The 24421-nt window shown below is 40.7% G+C and overlaps 1 protein-coding gene across 2 annotated transcripts in view; it reads left to right on the plus strand.

Annotated features, from left to right (window-relative positions):
• LOC121439149 (coiled-coil domain-containing protein 141-like) overlaps positions 1 to 24421 on the plus strand; it is a 145434-nt gene that overhangs the window by 117351 nt on the left and 3662 nt on the right. For both annotated transcript variants that reach the window (XM_041639650.1, XM_041639651.1), the window contains exons 18-23: positions 5300 to 5440; positions 6564 to 6758; positions 9093 to 9276; positions 14567 to 14679; positions 18082 to 18216; positions 22208 to 23040. In XM_041639650.1, the coding sequence (XP_041495584.1) occupies positions 5300 to 5440; positions 6564 to 6758; positions 9093 to 9276; positions 14567 to 14679; positions 18082 to 18216; positions 22208 to 23040 (1601 nt within the window). The remainder of the gene's footprint in view (positions 1 to 5299; positions 5441 to 6563; positions 6759 to 9092; positions 9277 to 14566; positions 14680 to 18081; positions 18217 to 22207; positions 23041 to 24421) is intronic.

The following is a 24421-nucleotide window of genomic DNA, read 5'->3' on the forward strand; positions in this document are numbered from 1 at the left end:
ATGTTCTTTAAAGACAGGCAACCATGCCTTTTGTGTTTCATTATCTTTGCATGTTGTTATGCATGGTGAATTTTTGAAAAACACGTTTTCTACACATTTACCCATGAGATACACAGCCATCAAACTGCCAGATTTTGAGGCATCTTTCCCACCCATTTCATGCAAGGATACCTTTTTATGCATAACTACTCAATAGCATTGCCTTTTCTTGCCTGGCCATGTGAATATATCATTAACACACAAAACATTCTAGAAATTTCCGCAACTGTATTGCAGTGCTGAGGAAGTGTTTATAGCTACATTTAGAAAGGTAGTATGCTAGTAGTCACATGTTTTTTCTTCTTGCAAGCTGACCAAAAATAAAAATAACATCTCATTTACATGAGGATGGTAGGGATTTATAACTTAAGGGCTCAGATTTTGTGTCACAAGCAATGGCTTTTCTGGGAAGAACAGTGATGACAGGATCAGGCTGGTATCCATTTTCTCAAACTAAGTTTACCACGCTTAATTTCCAGACAATTATGTTGCTTTACCCTGGAAAGTCTCTTCTAGGATAGCAACATCTTTTCTATCAGAGGTTAAGAAGGAAAGGATTTAGCATATATATTCCATAAGTCAGGCATGAATCCCCCAAATTCTGTTGTCAGTTTGGATGATTTGCCATCTGAGAGCCAGGCACACCAACTGATAAGAAGCAATGGATTATAATTAAGAATCGGGGCTTTTCCGAACACATGCACAGCAGGATGAAAGAAAACCACTTACCATTGTTCGGCAGAATGAGCAAAGTTAGTCATCATGGCAGGGAAGAACACAGAAAGGTTTGCATAGAGAACAAACCACCTTGTGGGGCCATCACTGTGGAAAAATACAGACAATATTCATTGTTCAGATTTGTAATCCAAACTTGCTCTTTAAAAAATACTAAATTGTCTTCATCCAACAAATATGTTTAATGTGACTACCGTGAGCCAGGTTGTAACACTACAAATGTCCACAGAAAACTTAGACATCTCGAGACAATGAAAACCCACATGGCACCCCACTACCAAACCATAACCATCTGTTCAGCACAACCCAACTGCATTTGGGTGGCCTGGATAAGTGGACAGGAAAAATTACAATTTGTTCAGAAAATGTTCATCCTGAAGGTTCAAGATTTTAAATTGTAGTATTTGATATCTGTAAAATACCCCATAGGATCTTCTAGAAAGTATGGAAAGCTCACATTTAAAATTATAGTAAGCATACCCCCCAATAAAACAAATAAGATTATTAAATTCATTCTGAAGATGCTACACTTTCAGGATAATGTTTATTGCCGAGACTGACTGCAATTTGGAACGGGTCTTTGCTTTCCAAGTTGTCCCCTCCCTGTTGCTATGTGACTTGAAGCTGAGGAAGATGTGCTGTGGTTACTAAATGGAAGAAGGCCAAGAAGACTTCTCCAAAAATCTGTCCAGCACAGAGACCCAATGCCCTCCATTAATATCTGTAGCAAAATCAGGATTAGATTTTGAGTCTTCGGATGTCTTCGTTTCACATTCAAGCGTCTCTGGGAGGTGGTGCGTTCCAGCCTTCCATTACAGAAAATGAGCCTCGGAAAGCTCTCTCATCAGGAAGGGGCAAACGGAGCATAAGAAATGGACCTTGTGAAGTGGATGCTGGAGAAACAAAAACTGACTGCTCATTTTGGATTTGGAGTGTTAGCCAGAAGTATGCCGTAGTTCTAATGCAAGATTTTCTTTGCAAATCTATTGCCTTTGGTTTTAAATAGCCCGTGTCCCTCACACCAGTTGGCCTTGCCAGCACCAGACTTACACATAATACATTCTTGTGAAAGTGGCCTTCACCAGCTTAGTCAAGACTAAGAATAGCAAGCTAGCCTGGCCTGCCAGGAGCCTCTTACTCTTCTGTTTCCTTAGAAATTCTCTCGTTCCTACCTCTGAGAGGAGACTTACCACTTGCTGGGAAGATTATGGTGAGGATAATTTTTGTATTTTCAAAAAACCCAAACCTCGTTTTTAAATTTTAGTATTTTTTCTAATTATAGCCATGTAAATGTAGTCCACTTGTTCCATGCACACGTGGAAGAGCTGAACATGTTCACAGAGGGAAGAATCAAATGACTCACAGAAAATTAACCCTAACATTCTTAGTACATACATGTTACTAATGTGAACTGTACCGTTTAAAGATTTTGAATGAATAAACTATTTCTGTCCCCAGGCTGCTGGCGTGTACGGCTGCTTACAGGCTCAAGCTGGACAGCTGTCTTACCCGTCTCCTCCATTCGCCACTGATGATAAGCTCACTAAAGTTAGAAACAGCTGCGAGGGCATGATACCCAGGCCAGTAACCATAGCGCTCTCTTCCTTTAAAACAGGGAAGCCGAGTTATGTGGGGTTTAGATTCAGTTCTCATACTGGAATGTGCAGGTTTGTTCATGCTAGAGGTGGTTCACCCATGATCCCTTCTGCTTGTGCATTCGGTAGTCTTGAATTTGCATCAAGAAAGGTCCAAAAGCTTAGATTTTGACTGAGATTTCCAAGGCGACTCAACAAGAACAGTGCCAGCAGCTCTGTGGAGAGATCTTGTGTGTCAGAATGAAGCTATCACGTTTCACATACCCAGAGCGTCACGAACATTCTTTGGCCTTACAAATCGTCTTCAGTGGAAATGCATGCATGCCGATGCCGAAATGGAGTTGTTTTTGCACGTCGTAAATCTGATGTTTGTCATCCAGAGTAAACTAGAAAGCTCATGCTTCAGAATGAAAGTGTTAGAGTTCAGTTTTCAAGTAGATGTTAAACCTTCCTGTTTGAAGAAGCCAATAAGACCCTTTGACTATCAAGTTGATTGGAGAACTTTCCTTCCTTCCTCTAGACTGAAGTCTGTAATACCATGGGGTAAGGTAGAAAATTGTGTTTTCTGGTGCTTAGCTACCGGTGAGTGTGTACTTTTGTTCCGTCTGTAAGTTTATTACTTCACCCTATTAATTTAATGTTGTGTGTGTATGATGTGTGCATGAGTGTATATGTGTGTGTGTGAGTGTAGGTGCTGGCATATGACATTGTGTGTGTGGCAGGCAGAGGAAGCCTGGGATATTAGTCCACTCCTTCTAGCTTGGTTGAAACAGAGTCTCTTTGGCTGTCTATGCAGCTGTGTACGTCAGCCTAGCTGGCCCAAGGGCTCCTGGGAATTCTGTCTCTGCCTCTCATCTTACTTTCATGAGCACCAAGATCACAGACACATGCACACATGCTAAAATGCTTGGTTTTACGTGGTTCTGGGGATCTCAACTCAGGTTCTCACACGCATGCATCAAGCTCTTAACCCACGGAGCCATTTTCCCAACCTTTGTTGTTTGTTTTTTTGTTGTTTTGTTCGTTTGTTTTTTGAGACAAGTTCTCACTGTGTAATCTGGATTGTCCTTGGATTTGTGAGCGTCCTTCTTCAGCCTTCTGAGTACCGGGATTATAGGCGTGCACTCTTGCAGCTTGAATAATTTGGTTGTTAATTGTGGTAAAATGTTGTAGCATTACTCTATCCTAACCAGGCTATGTGTGCTTTCTGTGGTATTCAGTACATATACCTCAGCATGCAGCCAGTGCACCCCCCATCAACACACTGTTATAGTCCTCTCAAACAGAGTATCTACATAGCTAACTGCCATTGAAGGAGCTTTTAAATAATAATCTCAGGCTGCCTCAGAGAGGGCATTTATTAATTTATAGTTGCAGATTGCAATTTAGGGATACAAAAAGAACCTACCTCAGTTTTCTATTAATAACTCAGCATATAGTTCCTTTATATTACAGTATCATAAAATATACTCATCTATCCCTTCCTGCTAGAATTAACACATATGCATTAAATTATCAAATGTCACAAAAGATAAATATTTAATGGATATTTCATAAGTATACCAGCTTAATAGGGTATTTTAATATTTTGTGGTCTCCTGATAAAGAAGTCATTTTCAAAATCTGAAGTTACAGCTCTTCCGACCCTTTCTGGACACTGTTGGTTTATCTGTTAAAGTGGTTTTATGGTCGCTGTTCTTGGTTTTGTCTGTAGCTTAAAACTAATACTCAGCAATGTCATTTTTTTTTTCTATAAAAATCGATAGTGGTTGAGTATAAGTATGTCCTATGCAAAAAAGTATAATAATTTATACATAATCAGGTCTGCCGGGGCCTTGGAGAGCCTCAAGAAGAGTTAAGGATAAAGTCATTGTTTTATTTCTACAATATGGAAAATCTGGAGTAAGCGTTTTGAGGAAGCATACATTTTCTAGGGCAGATGTATTTTTCTATATTATGAATCTAAGATGTAACATGTGCACAGCTTTTATGTATTCTCAGGTAATTTGTTTGCTATCTTTGAGAAGACTTTTAATGTATTTCTAACTTTTCTTTTCCATCACTCAGATTTATCAACCATGACATGATTCTTTCTTGTTGTAAAAGTTCCCATATAATCTTAGCTTTTATGTTTTCTTTGTGCTCCCCTTTGCTGATAATATGAAGTGTGAGTTGCCTGGAAGTACACTTAGCCTTCATGAATATGTAGAAGCAAGAGAAAACAGAATACTTAGAAGTGCCAGGTTGCTTAGAATCTTAGTGCATTGATAAAGACAGATTGTCAGACCATCGTAATATGTCCTATCTATACATAGTCAACATTGCCCTTGGTGGCAATGACACTCACCTTGGGTGTTTACTTGTATTTTCAAAGTTAATGTTATACATATAAAAAGTAAAACTCATCTAAAATTTGCTTACGGAAATAACTCTTGCTGGGCAAGTAAATCTCCTTTCTCACTAATCTCATAGACTGTACTAGCAATTCTCAAAGTCAAGCCCTCATTGACCTCTTCATCATGAACAGCTCCTTGGAGCCTTAATAATTTTCATACATAATGACTGAGAGAGACTACCAGGATATGGAAAGATCTGGAACAATACTAGCATACAGAAAATGGAATGAGCGTCAAACTTTGTGTCAAATAAATACAAATAAGACAGTTTGAGTTAGCAAAAGTTTATGTTCAAGATGTTGGCTATTTTCTTGTTTGGCAACCAATGTGACCATACTGAGTTTAAGATCATATATCAGAAAATACTCTCATCAAAGGATAAGAGTCCACATAGGAAATCCAGTTTTGACTGAAAGTATTATGAAGACACTTTAAGGGGATGACTGTTTGGGGCTATTTAGTTTTGTTCATAATAATGAGTATTGTCTTTCTAATTGTAAGGAAATTATAATTTTATTTTTTATTAAACTGTAGCTCAAAGAGTCATTCAAAGATATAAAAAAGAAATTCAACAATCTGAAGTTTAACTATTCCAAAAAAAATGAAAAATCTCGAAACCTAAAGACTCTTCAGTATCAAATCCAACAAGTTGACATGTATGCTGAAAAAATTCAGGTAATAAAGTAGTGTATGAGTGTGTGTGCATGTGTGTGTGTGTGCGTGTGTATCATTATTACAATTAGTACAAAATTGTTACAGTCTAGGTATAACTCTTTATAACAGAATTGAGATGGAAAGGGTTGTTTTCTATTTTTATAATAATTTGACTTTTTGAGTGGAATAAATAGTATTTGATTTATCTCATTTTCCCTTTAAAAATAATAACTTTATTCTCTGTATTCCAGAGTTGGTTTTCCTGGAAATGTTTTAGCTATTTGCTTGGTATGCAGTCATGTGAGGCTGATTTTAAGTGGACCAACTTACAGGAAAGATCTATCTCCTTGAGTAATTTATGGCTGCATCCTTCCCAGGAAACAACGTTCATTATCTGAATCCGAGCTCACCTTCACTCTGTGAGCTTTCTAGCTTATTCAATTTTTAAATTTTAAATCATTTTTAACTGACACATGAAGACAGGAGGAATGTGCATACCTTGGGGTACCATGTTTTGTTTCAGTGCAGGAGAATGTTGCAATACTATTTAAACCAGACTAGAGCCATCTCTACAGATACTCATAGTTTATTCTGGAATCATCCGAGACCCTTGCTTTTGGCTGTCACCGTCATCAGTATGTCACCAGCAGGAACAGTTGCCTTGTAGCTACGGCACAGCAGAGCTTTTGGTCCCATACCTGCAACCTCACACCAGTGATGTGTGCTGAGACAGACTGGACCAGTTTCTGCCAGATGCACAAGGCCCGTGCATTTCCATGCTTCCCCAGCACATCTCCATACATGTGCCCCGTGTGCCATGTGTGCCCTCTGCCTTTTTTCTTTACTGCTCTCACACGTCCAGAATGCCCAGCACAGATTCCAGAGCTCCTGATAATTACATACATACCTTATATTATTTCTAGGTTTTCTGCTTATTTGCAAATACTGATTGAATAGATTGAATAAAATATCTTGGAGAAAGACTATTTTTTCCAAAGTACATTTGCAATAATTATAATTTTAATATTTCAGAATGGTAGAAGCAGCAGGATTCTCTGAGTTACTCTGTTTTACTGCTAGCATCATAAGTAAGAATATAATTGCCTTTTAAAAACCCCTTTCTACTCCTCCCCTCTGCCCACAGGCTTTAAGGAAGAAAATGGAAAAAGTTAATAATAAAACTTCTGACTCATTCTTAACTTATCCAAGTAATAAAGTTAACATCCTTTGGGAAGCCATGGAGGATTTGCAAAAGCATGTGGATGACTTTGATAAAGTTGTGACCGATTACAAGGTGAATTTGGACCTGACTGAACATCTCCAGGAAATACTAGAAGAGGTATCTTCTCATTGTGATTATATTCTTCCTGTAATGTTACTTCAAAATATATTTTGTCCTGAGCATAGTAAAGAACTCTTTTGAAGACAGGGTTTCTCTGTGTAGCTTTAGAGCCTATCCTGGAACTTGCTCTGTACAGCAGGCTGGCCTCGAACTCACAGAGATCTGCTTGTCTCTGCCTCCTGAGTACTGGAATTGATTAAAAGGCATGTACCACCACTACCCAGTGTAGTTAATCCCAGTAGTTGGAGGCAGAACAGGGAGACTGCAAGTTCAAATACAATTTAGGCTCCATAGTAAACACTGTCTCAAAAGAAAAAAAGATCCTATTTCTTCAAAAAATGCTATTTTTAAAAAATTAATCTTTATTTTTATTTTATGGATATGAATGTTTTGTCTGCATGTATGTCTCTGCAGGGTATATATGCAGTACCTGTGGAGACCAGCAGGGGGTATCAGATCCCCCTGGGACTGGAGTTACAGCCAGTTTTGAGCTGTTGTGTGGGTGCTGGGGATTGAACTCAGATCCTTTGGAAAGGCAGCCAGTGCTCTTCACCACTGAGCCATCTCTCCAATGCTGTACTAGTTACTGCTGTCACTAAAGGCATGGTCATGCTGCTCTTCATTATCGCTTGCAGGGTCATTCCCTAAAGTTGAATCGCCAGGTCAAAGGCCACAGGGATTTTTTTTTTCTGCATTATATAGTGGCTCTTCCAAAAGCTTTGATTGATTTACTTTTTGCATTGCCGCAAGAGTTTCCATTTCTTTGTAACCTTTACTCAAACTCCAACCACTGATATTGCAGTCACTGCTGGAAATCAGTTTCAATGTTTAAGTGGTCTGTTTACTTCACGACATTGATGATACGTCAGAAAAACTGATGGGGAAAATCTCAGGTGCTGCCTTCCTGGGCATAACTTTGGTTACTGCCTAGGGCATAGTAGTAGGTCCACCTAAAATTCATGATGTTTGACAAGGTCAATACATTGACTCTTACTTCAGATCAGAGAGGCCACACCTGAGGGTTTTAAGCTTTCTTTGTTCCCTCTTACTCCCAAATACAAACTTTCTTTCTGTCCTGCTAATACTAATGAGTGTTTGGACTGAACACCACATTATGAGGCAGCTGATTTTTCTTTGATACATGATGTACAGGTTTGCTGAAGCTTCTTGATACTGTCTTAACTGACTTATCACGGAGTCCTATTTTTTTTCTCTTTCTTTCTTTCTTTCTTTCTTTCTTTCTTTATTTATTTATTTCCCAGCACAAATGCCTCTGGCCTGGGGCAGACAATTCCTCCTGTCACAGTTACTTATTTTTAGTGAAAAATTACTTCATACCTCCACTGTGCTTTGAAATAATGACTAGTTCTATTTCACAAAGGTAGAATTTTTTTCTTTGGATGGTGTTTCCTGGATCCATGCTCTAAATTTTATTCTTATAGGAAATTTGATCATGAATATATTACTAAGAAAAAAATTTACTTATGGGCTTATTAGCAGTGTTTGGTTGTTGTTTATACTGGATTTTGAATATTGTCCAACCAATGTTTATAAACCTTTTAGTACCCAAATGCTTTTGCTGATTGCTCTTAAAACTTATCCAACATTGTCTTAGGAACTATATTTTAGACAAATCTAAGAAGGCAGGAGAATCAAAGCTATTTCCATACTTCTGCTTTCTAATTACTGTGTATATTTCTTTATTATTCTTTAAAAATATTTGCCTTGGGTGTCTTAGTTAGGGTTTCTATTGCTGTGAAGAGACACCACGACCATGTCAACTCTTGTAAAGAAAACATCTAATTAGGGTGACTCACAGTTTAAGAGGTTCAGTTTATTGTCATCATGGTAAAACATGGCAGTGTGCAGAAAGACATGGTACTGGAGAACTCGCTGAGAGTCCTCCATCTTGCAGGCAGCAAGAAGTAGTCTCCATTTCACGCGAGGGAAGCTTGAGCAAAAGAGACCCAAAAGCCCACCTCCACAGTGACACACTTCCTTCAGCAAGACCACACCTACTTCAGCAAAGCCACACCTCCTAATAGAGCCAGTCCTTTGAGGGCCATTTGCTATCAAACAAATCCACTGGGTGTCTAAACAAAAAGGTATATGACTGTGTGCTGATGTTTTCCATTTGCTATCAAACAAATCCATTGGGTGTCTAAACGAAAAGGTATATGACTGTGTGCTGATGTTTTCTTTAGTAAGACTTGAGAAGTTTAAGGCTACCTGGAGTTTGAGGTAAGCAAAATGTGAAATGTCATTGGCCAACATGAAGAATTTCAGAAGGACACATCTCTTTAACCTGTGATTTCTTCCATTGGAATACAGTGTAACTTTTGGTATGAAGACGCAAGCGCCACAGTTGTAAGAGTTGGAAAGTATTCCATGGAGTGCCAAACAAAGGAAGCTGTGGAGATCCTCCACAGACAGTTCAACAAGTTCATTGTTCCTTCGGTGCCTCAGCAAGAAGAAAGGATTCAGGAGGTCATCGACCTTGCTCAGCGCTTATACGGTGAGTTCTCAGGTGATGCTCAGAGATTGCCGCCAAACAAGTCTATACCAAACCCAGTCCAACAGGAAGGAGATCAAGGCCCCCACTGTCCCCCACCTATTCCGAGAAAAGTCTTAAGATCCGTTCCACATCCAGCAAAAGTAAGCGGCAGAGGACAGAACGGAGGGCAGAGCACCCCACAGCAGGAGATGAGGCCTGGGGTTTAACCATCTTGTATCAGCCCTCCTTCTCTGTTCACTTTGCAGTCCACCCTTTCCATTCTTCTCCAGGGCAGCAAAACCAGAGCCAAGCTCTCTAGACAAAGAATGTAACATCCATTACAGTGAGTCCTTGAGCAGGAGGAGATTCATCACTAGCTTGCACGAAGCTTACCTGAAACATTATCAGTCTCTTGTTTCCACGAGAGTTTGATGTGTGGATTTGAGACATGGGTGGAAAACTCTCCTTCATCGTCTTCTTGCCTGTCCAACAAATGGGAAAATTCTGTCACCTCATGACTGCTTTCTTCTCCTCCAGGGTGAGGAAAGAGTCACCTGGGTGACAGTGTTTGGGGCCCTAAGGACACTTCCATGATGCTCTGATGTGGTTCCTGAGAGACAAGGAAATCCCCAGTGACCAGGCAAAGGCATCCTAGAAGAGACATTAGTAGGTGGTTCAGAATGCATCCTCTGGATGCTCAAAGCTGCTTCAGGCAGACACTCAGTCTACAGCACTCCTACTCCCAGATAGGCACAAAATGCTTAGCGACATGGAGTGCACTGACTGCCTAATAGGAAATCCTTAAGAATAAATTGTTTATTAATTTTCGAAGTAAAGTAGTAAAAATAACAAAAACACTGAAATATCAGCTGGATGTCTCTCTCTTAGCATGGTTGTTATGTGAGCGTGCTACAAATGAAGTCTTCAGGGCATCTCTGGCACTGTGGGTGTCTGTTGCGATTTCACGTTCCACCTGATAGTGTAGACACTTCTTTGTCTGTTTCATGTGCTGGTGGCCGAGGGGAGAATGTAATGTGCTGTGTTCCAGCGCATGTTCAATGCCAAAGCATGGCAAGAACTCACAAATACCCCGTAAAATCACCTTCTACAAACCTTGCGAAGTTCTGACGCCTGCCTTGTTGAATGTTCTGGTTCTTATTACTAACTGATATTTGCATGAGTTAGTTGTTTGGGTTATCCTATTAGAGTATCATCTCCAAGAGAGATGAAATCTCACCTCTTAACTCAGAGTACCATATCACATACTGAGGGTTCTGTGACTGTTGCAAGAATAAAGGAATAACTGAATATTATCATTGAAAATATAGATTTTATGAGTTGCCACACATTTAGCATAGAACTAACACACCTTTTAAAATATTTTATTTATTATGTGCTTGTGTGTGTGTATATACGTAGACTACATGGGCCATAACACATATTTAGAGGCCAGAGGACAAATTGCAGAATCAGGGCCCTCCTTCTACCAAGTGAGTCCTGGGAATTGAATTCAAGTCACCAGGCATGGCAGTAAACACTTCAACTCACTGAGACTTCTCACCAGTGCAAGGATCTAACCATCTTTTATGCTGCAGTACATAATTACTTTAGGAATATGAAAAAAGCCTTGCAGACAACTAAAGCGTTACTGATCCCCGAACTTTTAAATTTTACATTTATTTGTGAGTGGAGAGATAGATGTCTCAGTGGACATGAAGAGGTCAGAGGGCAACCTGTGGGAGTCAGTTCTCCCCCTTGACCATGTAGACCTGGGTCACCATCTTCTTGATAGACCATGTTCTACTTCAGGTCACCAGGCTTGAATGCAAATGCCTGTAGCTGCTCAACCATCTGCCCAGTCAAAGTGCAAATCAATTTATCCTAAAAACTAATTGTGAGAGCCTCCTATGCATCAGGAGCTGTCCAAAGTGTTTGTGTGAAATTCAAAGACAGTATCATTCCTATAGTCAAGAAATATGGTCTAGGCCTAAAAGCCACTGCAATCTTGTCTTTTATTGCATGTTAACTTTATCTTCTGTGCCTGGTGTTGGGGGTTGCATTTGGGGCCTTTCCTGGTTAGTTTTTTTGTCAATTTGACACAAACCTAAGTATACTTGACAAGAGAGAATCTCAATAGTAATTGCCTCCATTAGATTGGCCTGTCGGCATGTCTGTGAGGGCAGTTTCATTGATTTTTGATTGATGCGAGAGAGCGCGCCAAGCTCTCTGTGAGTAGTGCCATTCCTGAGTAGGGGAGCCAGAGTTGTATGAGAAAGGTCACTAAGCAAGCTAAGCAAGTAAACATATCGCCAACATCCTTCCATGGTCTCTGATTTATTTCCTGCCTCCAAATTCTGCCTTGGCCTCCTTTAGTGCTGAACTGTTAACTACAAGCTGAAATAAACCCTTCCTTCTCAGGATGTTTTGGGTCAGTATTCTATCACAACAGCAGATGAAGAAAATGGCCCCACTTACCCTATCAAGCTCTCAACCACTGGGTTACATCCAAAGCCCAGAATGAACATCCTCTTTTAAGAAACATTTGTTTCCAGCTATTGTAAAGGGAGACTACGTGTTCGTTTTCCAGCTGCCCAGACCTGAATAATCACAAAGAAACTATATTAATTACAGCACTGTTTGGCTTATGTCTCAGATATATTCCTAGCTAGCTCTTACATCTTAAATTAACCCATTTCTGTTAACCTATGTATCACTGCAAGGCGGTGGCCTACTGGTAGGGTTTTGGCATTAGAGAGTCTTTCTCCTCCAGCTACATGCCGTTCCCTTGACTCTGTCTACCCTCTGTATATATTTCTTCCAGCCTGGATATATTCTTCCCTGCCATAGGCTAAAGCAACTTTATTCATTAATCAATAAGAGCAACACATATACAGAAGGACATCCCACATCATTTCCCCTTTTCTGTCTAAATAAAAGGAAGGTTTTAACTTTAACAAAGTGAAGTTACATGTAACAAAATGAGTATCAAGCAAGAATTACAGTTTCAACATTTAGTCTATTTGTATCTGGAAAGTTTCCTATCTAATTTATCATTTATCATAACTAAGGAAAACTATAACTATAACTATCCATCTTAAATTCTTCAAAGACCTCAGAGGAATAATATTACGTAATTAAACAGTAAGTGCACTGCAAGCAACTTCCCAAACTTTAAAATTGATAGAGATATCTGGCTGCCTGGACAGTCACCCGAAGTTCTTCTGTAATGTTGGGGCATCCATCTTCAGCCTACAGGCCCATAATATCTGGAAGACTTTTCCACAAAGCAAGAAATTTCAAAGATAATTTTGCCTATATTAGCAGTTTGTCAGTCACTTTCTTCTGTGTTCTGCAGAATGTCTAGTAGACTCTTTCATGAAACAGAACCCTGAAAAACGGTCTCACCTTTCAGCAAGTTCAGCAGTCATTTCTGTGGGTCCTGCATGTCCAGTTTATACAGCATACCATCAAGCAATCTAGGCAAGAGTAATTTCTTGCCCAAATGGCTAGCAAGCTCCATAAGGCGACTCTTTGATGCCCATCTTTCTCTTGAAGTAATTGGTCCTGCCAGGAGCAGATATGTCTCACTGTTGACAAAAGTCTAAGTTCTTAAAACATTTTAAATGCCATATTCTGTAGGTCTTTGAAGTGTTGAAGATTATTTAACTGAAATATATCTCTTTATATCTAGAAGACATAACTAACAAGACTATACTTTGACTACTATAAATGACTATTAATCTTTAATTTTTAATTACATTGAATTTTTAAATGAGCTGTATAAATATAATACCTTAAACAAGGGCAGAAACACATATACACAGTGTAACAAAATCAACTTTAAATTTGTATCAATAGACTAAAGTCCATACCAATGTAAAGTATGCATCTCTATATATCAGGTTATTGCTGGTTTTCAGGTTGGTTTTGGTTGGGGAGGGACATGCCTGTAGAGTTGCTTGAGTTCTTCGGGATTCTAAGCCCCCATCAGAAGTAAACCAGAGGCAAATGTTCTACCTCATTCTGTAAAATGCCCTTGCACTTTGTTCCACTGCTCACTCTGCAGAGACCTTTCTGTCTGACACATTCCCCTGTGTCCATGTCTGCTTTTGTTTCCTGTGCTTTCAGGAGTTTTCCTGGAAAATCCCCGCTCACATTGGCATTGTTTGCTTTCTTCTACTGATTTTAAAATCCAGGCCGTGAATTTCATTCTTTAATCTATTTAAAATTGATTTTTCTAACTCAGAAACTGTGATGAGATGATGGGATGAGATGAGATTGGGGCCCATTCTATGTTTTATGTGGGAATATTTTAGCATGGCTCAATGTTTTACTGGGTCAGATTGGCTTGGAATTATGTCAGAGAATTAAAATCACATACATTTGGAATAGGCGGGCTCAAACCAGATGATGACAGGCCTTGAATGTCATTCTGAAAAATGTATATTCTCTAAGTGGTGAAGAATTTCTGACTATCTTGAATAAGAAATCCTAATCTTAAGAACAGTAATATAAGAACGTTAGCTGGGTTTCATAGAGGAGACAAAGGCACAGCAAAAGAAGTCTTTATTTTAGAACTCCTAGGCTAGCAAGTTTTCCAGCACTGTGGCAGTAAACCTGGCTCAGGGTTTCAGAGGCTTCATCCTACACTGTGCTTCTCCACTTCTGTGGGTTTAGGTTGAACAGAATAATTATGGCAGCAAGAATGTATAGTGGAGAAGGTTGCTCACTTCACAGCCAGAAAACACACAGAGAAGCATCTGGGGACAATTTATCCCTTCAAAGGCATATTCCCCAAGCAACCCATTTTCTCTAAGCATCCTCATTTTCCACAGGACCCACTTCCTCCCAATAGTCAATTCAATTATTAACTCATCAACAAACTAACCCACTGATTATGTCAGAGGTCTCATGATCCTCCCCAAAAGTCCGACCTCTGAACATAGCTCTGAAGGACCAAGCCTTCAATATGTAAGGCTTACGCTGATATTTCCTAATCAAACCACGATCCCAGCACATAAGAAGTGGAGGTTATGTAGTGAGTTTAAGGCTAGTCTGGGTTACATGAGACCATGTCCAACCCCTTCATCCCTCCCAACCCACTACCCTGTATCCAAATATATCTAAACTATTACGCATTGCTTTTAAAAACATACCTGCATTCATCGATTATTCTGTTCAGTGTATGTTAGGAGTTTACTGTCTACTAGTGCTTACAAAAGACACTTGGGAGATAAATTAGCATCTAGTTCTTTCTCTTTTTCTGTTAAGAATCCCCTTTACATGTAGGTTTTTCTTTGCTCCTTCCCAGGTTTGGAAGAAGGGCAGAAATATGCCGAGAAGACTGTCACAAGACACAAGGAGATTCTCGAATCTATCACTGAATTATGTGGGTCTCTTGTGGAGCTTAAAGAAAAACTGGAGGTAATTTCTTCTTCCTAGAATATGTATTATCAAGTGATATAAATAGAAATGGGTTAATCAACTGTCTTCCGGTGCAGAGATGTTCTAATATGAATTCTCAGGAGGCTTAACATACACATTTGTTTCTTAGCATTCTGACATAATTATCTGAGGGTTTATGATAATTAATCCTCTTTCTTTCCCATCACTGCAGAGAAAAATGTTTCTGGGAATGAGGGCTAAACACAATTAAGGTGTCTCGTTTACATTTTCATGGATCATATCCTAGAGGATGAATGTGTGCCGTTAAAACCAAAGCCACATTTGTATTAAGGAGTCTTATGTTTATATTCATAAATAATAGATGGAATGGTTTTTCTTCCTCTAGATTATGGCACCAAAGAAATTAACACTAATATTTAGGTATTATATGCACTGAACATTTAGCATGGTGGTAAAATTAAGGTAACTGTTATAACCTTCATGGAATTAAAATGAAATGGTAGATAAAAACAGGGTAAATGCTTATGATTGCTATGGTAGACAAAAACCAACTAAAGGAAAGATATGTTGTCATGCTTTGAAAATGTTGTGGTTAATGCTGTTTTTATAACTTACTGAGAGTGGTTTGGGATAATCGCTATAGCTCTGTCATTAAGAGCTCACACAGGCTCTAGATCAGAACTCAGATGCCTTGGAGTACCCTTGGGTCACAAATTGGGCAAATGGTTTAATCTCCTAAATGGATGCTGCAGAGGCCCAGGGGCTCTGCTGTGAAGGTACCCAACTGTGTTAGTTGTTACTGTTGTGAACTTGCAGTTCAGGTAGAATTATATCTATTTCATGGCAAATATTTTCATGATATTTTTCATGTCATAAATTTGAGTGTTTATTCAATTTAGACAGTGTGAAGGAATTTTAATTCATTCATTACATAACCAAGTTGCCATTATCCTTCCTTTAAACATTTAGGTTTTTCAACTTATTTTCTTCCCATCATTTTACAACACACTACAGTAAACATCCTTGGGTTTTTTATTCTTTTGTAATATTTTGTATTATTTACACACAAATTCTTCAAAGAAGACTTGAAAAAATGAATAAAACGTATTAAATGCTTCTAATATATAAGCCAGCTGACCTTCTGTAATTATTTTCACAGCTGTGAAGCTACTTGTCAGGTGTGAGTGAACCATATAGCTTACATTGTCATTGTTAGCACTGCCTCTACTTCACTCTTTTCCATAGCTCACACATACAGGCAGGCAAACCCCTTCCTCTGACTCTGCTTGGCATCATCTCCAGTGCCCTCCTTTATATTGTACATCTTCAGCTTGATGAAACCTTGTCTTTCCAAATGATATCCCCCCCCCCATCTTTCCTTCCACAGCTCTGTTCTCCGAAGATGGGCTTCCGTAGCCAGCCCCCCACTTTCTTATTCCCCATGACTTAGGGACTCCCTTTGGTTAGGATTTTACTCTCTTTTACATTCTCAATCTGTCATTAAGATCCCTTGATCCTATACTGGGTTTGATTCCCCTTCCTAAATATGGCTGTGCTCATGTCCTTTCATATTGAAAACCCTTCACCAGGAGACCTGTCCCTGGCTCTGAGACCTGTCACCTTCTAAATTGCTGTGCTCCTCCATTCATGGCGGGTTCCTATCTCACATCCCTTAGTGATTTCAGCTTCTAGACCTTTACTTTAAACACATGATCTTTTATTTATCAAAATCTTATCAACACCCAAGTGTAAATGGAAAGATCCCTTTCCCCACATAAATCTTCCTTATTCCTCCCTTGCTGCTCTCCCATAACACTTGTGATCTTTCACACTCACCCAGTCTGTTCCAGATGCCTTTAAACAATTTAGGCCTATTAGTGCTTAAATTAAACACACACACACACACACACACACACACACACACACACGCAATCTGTTTATCGCAGTTCCAGAGGTTGGTAAGTCTGAAATCTAAGCAATGGTGGTTTGACACCTTGGGAAATCCTGCTTCCTCATGGTCACCTCGTTCTAAACCTTTAAGACCTGTGATGGCAAAGGGTCTCTCAGCTCTCTTTTGCAAGTTCACTAATCCATTCCTGAGGACCCCACCCCTTCTTACATGGGAGCTATTAAAAAGAGGATGCACAAACTCCTCAAAAGGCTAGACTAGTGATAAAAAATGAAATCTATTTGTAACACAATTTGACACTTAAAAAAGGCTTGGGTACAGACCATCTCCAGTGTTTCCAAGTAGCCTTGAGATCGAGAGAAGATCTCCATTGTTTGTTAGATGTTTTGCTTGTTTGTTTGTTCATAAGACAAAGTCTCTCTCTGTAACCCTTGGCTGCCTTGGAACTCGCTATGTAGACTAAGCTGACCTCAAACTCCCAGAGATCCAGGTGTCTCTGCCTCCCCAGTTCTGGGAGCAAAGAATACACCATTGTAGGCGGTGCTTGCCTTGTTCCAGAAGGAAGATAAGGGTCCAAAGAGGCTAGAGGTGCTGTCTCTGGGTCTCCAGAGTCACAGTAATCATCCTGGAATTTGAAGTTACATCTAATTTGACATCTAGAATTCTTTCCACAACAGCTGTCATTGTGGTTTAGATTCCAAGTGTGTATTAGTGCCAAGAGGCTCACTCAGTAGTACAAACTGGTTTTATTTTAGAGTTGAGATGCAAAGCTGAATTTCCCCGATAGGATCTCCCGAAATTCTCTGAGTAACTGTAATGAGCACTTTGGGGATTACGCCTGTTTCCATAGCCATCTAATACCATGATCCGGGTACAACAATTTCCTACTATAACATAAACATCGTTTCCAAACTGTGTGTTTTGTCACTTGGGGCACCTGGGCCTCCATTCCTCATCCCAAATCTTGGCTCTGATGCTGCCTCCCTGCCAGTTTGTAAACTCCCACTCCCTCTGTGGCTGTGGCTGAGGCTGAGCCCCATGAAACACAGGAACAAGGAACAGTCACAGGAGACAGCCTGTGTTCCCAACTGTTTTCTTCCTCTTTTCAAGTCTCCCAGTTTGCTTGTGTGGATTCTCTGGCTCCCTTACTTCCTTCTCCTCTGGAGACCTCATCATTTCTTCCTCATTGATGCTCTTCGGCCTCCTCATGGCTTAAATTGTCCTACACAGCATTCCCGTCTCCAGAGAGTGTTCCTGCAGCAGCATCCTACGGTAGCTGTCACTTCATTCTCCAGAAGGCCTTTGAACAGTTGGTTTTGCTGGCAATGAGCTTTACCAAAGGGGCAAGGCAAGATGAGAGCTATAAGCTTGGAGGGAGAACATTGGTCTCCTGTGGAATACGTTTGCTGAGAGGCTGCCATTGGCTTATAGCGTTTTTCCAAGTGGTTAGCATATGGGATTGTTTCTTCAGTGCTCCTGGCTCGAGCTCTCACTAAACCTGCTTTGTACAGCAGGGCGATGTTCCAAAGCAGCGAGATGTTCCAAAGCTGAACCCAAATTTGGAACTTTTCCACGACAATGGCATCGACCTACTAAAGGAGCCCCCGAGGAGTGAGCAGACACTGTTGGATGAAGGAAGGAATGAGGTAAGGTAGCAGAAGCGTTTGGCTTCAGCCATGTGTTACTGTTTCTTTGAGATTTGCTGTTGTTCATTTAAAAATGACTCTACTATGCCTCACCATCAAATCAAGTCTTCCGATATAAATTGAATGTGAGTTTTCTCATCCCTACCATGCTAGCTTGGTCATCCTCATGTTTCTTTGTGTCCCTTCTGCTGAATCCTGGGGTCACAGCATTTCACAGAAGCCCGAGAATTCCAGCAAATGCCATCATGTTAGCCTAGGCTACTTCTACTCCCATATCTTGCTACCATCCCCATTATCTTTTTACAATCAATCTCGCTTCATTTTATTTACTTATTTATTATAGTATTACCAAAATGGGAAGTTTTTAAAATTATTTACACTCCCCATTAGGAAATATTAATACATAAAATTAGGTACCATCTTTTTCCCATAGACTAACTCCACATGGTATTTCTGGGCATCTGGACGAAGACACTGAATCCAGCTGAAATATAAATACTATTAGATAAATGTCTCAAAAAAATCTATGATTTTAAGTATTTTTGACCGGATATAATAATACTATTGGTTTTTAAGTTCTGCATATTTTCCTGCATTATGTATTAAACACATTTAATAAAGACTCGGTAACAAAAGTCATTGCTGCTAAAGTGGCCACCCTTATCATTTATACTATACCTCGTAAAAAGGTTTCATCTTGCTTTTATCTATTTTTTTTTTTTTTTGGTTTTTTGAGACAGGGTTTCTCTGTGGTTTTGGAGCCTGTCCTGGAACTAGCTCTTGTAGACCAGGTTGGCCTCGAACTCACAGAGATCCGCCTGCCTCTGCCTCCCGAGTGCTGGGATTAAAGGCACTTTTATCTATTCTTATTAGAAGAAGCGAATGTCTTTAAATAAAACAAATACAAGTTATTTTCATTGACGAGTGACTTTTATTTTTAAATAAATTGAAAGACCCGCTAACTAGATCACCAGCCGTTTAGAATGCAGGTGGAGAGCCACAATTACAGCTGTCAGGAATCCCCATCCACATCGCTTCTTACCCAGTCTGCTGCAGCTGGAGCAGACAGCGTAATGAAAGGACAGGGGTAATTTTCATTTTCATTTTCAAGCAGCTCAATCACACTTAGACCCTTATTGTCTCTGCTATATGCATCTAGGTCAGATGTAATGATTCTCCGAAACCTCCAGTGGTCAGATAACAGGAAGCCCCCCCCCCCCCGCTTCCCCAAGAAACCCTGAACCACTGTTCTCAGTCCCCAAACCCTTAAATACCGAGTCTTCCTCAGAAAAGTATTTGAGTTGGGGGAAAAAAAAAAAACAGTCCTGCTGACTAATTACCAAAACATCTTTATCACAGGAGCTTTCTCCTAGAGACAGCCAAGTGCTTCTCGTTTATCCTGACCCCCAAATGCCGCAGACGGCATTAGACGAGCCCACCGGTACGATGTATGCATCACAGCTAACAGATTAGTGCTGGCGCTTTATCCCCAGGCTGGGTGCTGGAGCTAAATCCACCGCAATATCCTAAAACTCCTAAGGTTAAATGGCAGCCCAGAGGATTAAAAGACTTGCCTGAAGTCGTGGAACTATTCGGTAGATGACGAAGGCACTGGACACCAGCATTTAGAGGTATAGAATTTAGTGCTGAGAGGGATTTAACAATCATCTGCTCAAATCTTATGTTACCATTGAGGAAACTGAGGCAAAGAGACATTAAATGTATTTCCCTCCAAAATACCAGAAACTAGTACCAGAAGTGCCTAGGCAGTTTGAATTTCAGAAAAATGCCTCTTCTGCAAGACCCGTGGGCTTTCCAAGGAACTGGATCGTAACCACGACCTGTTTGTCATGGTGCCATGGGTGCCCATGCTGTCTAGCCTGCTGTTCACGTGAAGACTTAATAACCAACAGGGTGGAAGTGCCTCTCTTCCGAACAGTTCAGTGGAGTGCTCTTACAGGCTGGGAGGACAGCCCCTGGTTCTTCCCATCGGATCATCGGGGAGGTGCTAGGCACTATGGAGACAGATGCCTTTGAAAACTCAGAAGAGCAAAGTGTTCTCTTGTCTGCTTTCTTCCTTTCCCATGTCAGGCCACCTGTCCAAAGGTCTCAGGTTCCCTTTGATCTGCCCACAAACCTTCCATGGGTCTTCCTCTCAAATGTCCTTCATACAGAATGCTCTATGAACGCCTCTAAGTCTTACTTTTCCTAAAGTAAGAACACCTGCTGTAGGGTCTTCTGGAATGCAGAGTCATTCTGTAAATGCATGGGACACACGTCTCCCTGTGCAGTGTACTTAGGTTGATGGGTCTACAGTACTATATTCCTTTCCAGAATGGGCCCTGTCCACAGACAGTGATTGTAAACCCAAGTGAGGGTGCCAAGCTGTGCAGATTAAAGCAAATTAAAGTTGAGCCGTCCGTCACACCAGACATGTGAACCAGGGTGTTGGCAGGGAATCAACTAAAAGTCTTTTTGCCATTAGAGATATAAATGGCAAGAGATCTTTAGAGGAAAAGTATCCATAGAAGATTTCAAAACCGAAAGCGGGGAGCTGGGGAGGTTCTGTCAGTAAAGTCTTTGCCACGCATCATAAGGACTTGTTCTGATTCTTAACTGTGTAAAAAGCTGAGTGCTAGTTTGTGCCCGTAATAGCAGTTCTGAGGACTAGTGTGTGCCTGTGATACCAGCTCTTGAGTACTAGTTTGTGCCTGTAATACCAGCTCTTGAGTACTAGTTTGTGCCTGTAATACCAGCTCTTGAGTACTAGTTTGTGCTCGTGATACCAGCTCTTGAGTACTAGTTTGTGCCTGTAATACCAGCTCTTAAGTACTAGTTTGTGCCTGTAATACCAGCTCTTGAGTACTAGTTTGTGCCTGTAATACCAGCTCTTGAGTACTAGTTTGTGCCCGTGATACCAGCTCTGAGGAGATGGAGACAGCAGAACCATTAAGGTTTGTTGACCAGCTAGTTTGGAATTGGTGCACTGCAAGTATCAAATAAAATAATATTATTAGTACTAGTGATAATAATAACAGTAGTAATAACAGCAACAACAGCTGAGGAAGACAGCCAATGTGGACATCTGACCTCCACACACATATGCACACAAGTGAGTATACACACATATATAATCATATACATAGCATATAGACAGCAAAACAAACAAAAACACCAAACAGCTAATACATCTGTCTAGATGGTGGGAAAGAGCGTTAGCGAGGAGACAAAGAGCAGCAGAAGGAAGAAGAAAAGCCAACTTAGAACGGAGTTCTGTTTAGCAAGTCGGAGCAGAATTTCCCAGCTATTTTTTCCAGAAATCATCACAATGAGACAAGTGTCTTATAGAAACAATGATTTCATGCTGGGAAAACTAGAAGAGATGGCCAGTGCCTGTACATGCTTAGATACCTCCTTCATAAATGAAAACTGTACAGCTCTAGGATCCTAAACTAAGCCTCAGTGAGCTTTAAAAGCAGTGATTGCGACGTTTCACGATGACTGGAAAACCACCTGCCCATGCCCATGTTGATCACAAAAGCAGAAGGGCCAAGAGCCAAATGGACTTGGTGAGAGAAGAACATTTACATAAAACGCACCTTAGTTTGCTTGCTGAGATGATTCCTCTGTGGGTAATTCTCGGTTGGCATCTTAGACACGATTTACTATGCTCCCAGGAGGCCTTTATTCGATAAACACACTTTAGTATCTCTCTTAAGATAACTGGAGAGAAATAGGAACTGAATACAGATTGGGTCAAGAGAGAATTTCCCTATGTCTGTTAAGAGGATCTCATTTCACTCAGGGCAGCTTGGATACTTTGGTCATGGGGATGAACTGTTTGCAAACAGACGTTTGGAATTCAGGGACTCGTATTCCATCTTAGGGCTTAGCATATCACATATTTTCATCTCATTCAGGGCATCACTAATGGGAAGCTGGGAACAGAATTGTGCACACCTAATGAAACTTTGGCTTTTCTCCTTTGAAGGGGCAGGTGCGAGGAGCAGATACCTTGGACATAAACGGAAGATTGGAGCATGGGCTTCCCATGGACTTGAGACAGTCCTTGCCTGAAAAAGAGGGTGGTGCCCAGGGTCTGATGCTGGAAGACATGCTGTCTGGAGAGGAGTCTGAGTGTATCTCATCTGATGACATCTCCTTGCCTCCACTGCCGATGAGCCCGGAGTCCCCTCTGGCACCATCCGACATGGAGGTGGAAGAACTTGCCAGCTCTGCAGCCCCCATGCTCCACATCGGCAGCTATAGGACACACACAGGGACTGGTGTTCTAGGGCAGTCCCAGGAATCTGTTCTTCCACCACCCGTTGCTTTTGCTGATGGGTGCCCTAATAGGAAAGACACATTTACAACTCACTTGAAGAGGCCCTACCCCCAATTCAAAGCCGGAACCTCATTAACCTCCAAAGGATCGGTAGAGATGAGTAGCACCAATGTGAAATGTCCGACGAGCATGCCCCAGGAAGTGCATGCCACAGCTTTACAGCAAGGCTCCCAGGCTCGGGAGAGCTCTCTAGAGACCCAGGAGAAAGTGCATGCTGATTCTAATGTCACTAAAACCCAAGACAGGCTGCATGATCCCCCTGATGCATCCCCTGGCCTGGGCTCTCAGTCAGACACCAGCAGGAGGCAAGCGGGTCCCCAAGGAGACAGGAAACACTCATCTGCCGGGAACAGCGTGGTCAGCCTCGCTGGCCAGGCACCTCATTTCTCCAGGTTGCTGTCCAATGTAACTGTCACGGAAGGTTCCCCGGTGACTTTGGAAGTCGAAGTAACAGGATTCCCAGAGCCTACGCTGACGTGGTGGGTAGCCTATAACGAGAAACCGTAGATGGAACTAATGACTGTTGAGTGCACCTTGTAATGTGTGGACTAACCTAAAGGTTCAGGGCTGGCTGCCTAACACTCCTGACACCCAATTCTGCATGGTTTGATCTCACGGCACACCTCAACTTTTACTTAACTTAAAGCCCTTTAGTACCCTTGGCAGGGGCGGGGGAGGAGGAGGGGAGTAACCATTTCAGAGAAGGATTTAACAGCCTCCAGAAGCATGGATATTGATTTTTGTTTGGTTCTTCTTTCCATTTAACATTCCTCCTTTCTAATAATGAGGTCTCAAAATACCAACCCTATTGTCTGTTTTGACATTGGTATAGCATTTTCTTGGTTTAACACCCTAAAAAGCCTAAGAAACTCTAAGTTTATTCTTTTCCTTTTTATCTGTTCATTTCATCTTCCCAACAGAACCACGGTGCCGCCTTGGTGATATTTGTTTTGCTAAGGTTCCTTTTTATAAATATATTTACTATGAAAGGTGAACTACTTCTTTTGTAGTTACCAGGTGGTTGATAATAAACTCATTTCTTAAAGTGATGTAGTCATTGAGCTGTGAGCAATGTGACCTCACTCTGGAGACGTTGTTGCCTTTTTGTCTTGGTAAAAATAAACTGCACAGTCAAGAGTCTGACCCACTCACCACGAACAACAAAGTAGTTGTAGTTTTTCTGTGGGGGCTACTTTTTAAAGCCTTAACAAAATCTCCATCCCCAGACAGAGTCATCTGAGAACAAACTAACAGGTAACAGCGAGTTTAGACTTGTACTGTATTTTATTTATCAGGAATTTTTGGTAAAAGTTGTTTTATTTTTGCATGTCCCATTGGTGGTAGTTGACTTGTGACCCAACTATTTAAAGAATTTACGAGAAAACTTTGGCATTCAAATACTAAATCTGCGCATGTGTAAGTGCAGAAATTAGCACTTTTTGTTTTCTTATTTTTACGATTGCATAGTTTTTACACATCAATACTTTTGTATTTATGGATTCAACGGGTATTTACCTCATAATTAAATATTAGTTCACCCCAAAGAAAGACGCCTAAGGTGTTTCTTATTTTTCTCAATACAAACAAGTAGCTTCATTAGGGTTAGTACAGATGGCTGAAGAATTGTGGCAACATATGTGTTATTGAAGAATGATTACAAAATGTAAGTCCATTTTCCCATCAGTCAGAGGTGTGCTCAGTGAGCACCTGACAGACTACAAGGGAGCTGTGCGCTCAGGACACTCTGGAGAGCAAAAGTATCACTTAGGCAGTGTGAACAAAAAACTGGCTTTAGGGACAGAATCAAACATGAGGACCTGATCTCATGGTAGTAGCTGGGTACAGTGAAGAGCCCCCGAG

This window comes from Microtus oregoni, unplaced genomic scaffold (genome assembly GCF_018167655.1).
Source record: "Microtus oregoni isolate MIOR12 unplaced genomic scaffold, Mior012 000060F_007, whole genome shotgun sequence".
Lineage (NCBI taxonomy): Eukaryota > Metazoa > Chordata > Mammalia > Rodentia > Cricetidae > Microtus > Microtus oregoni.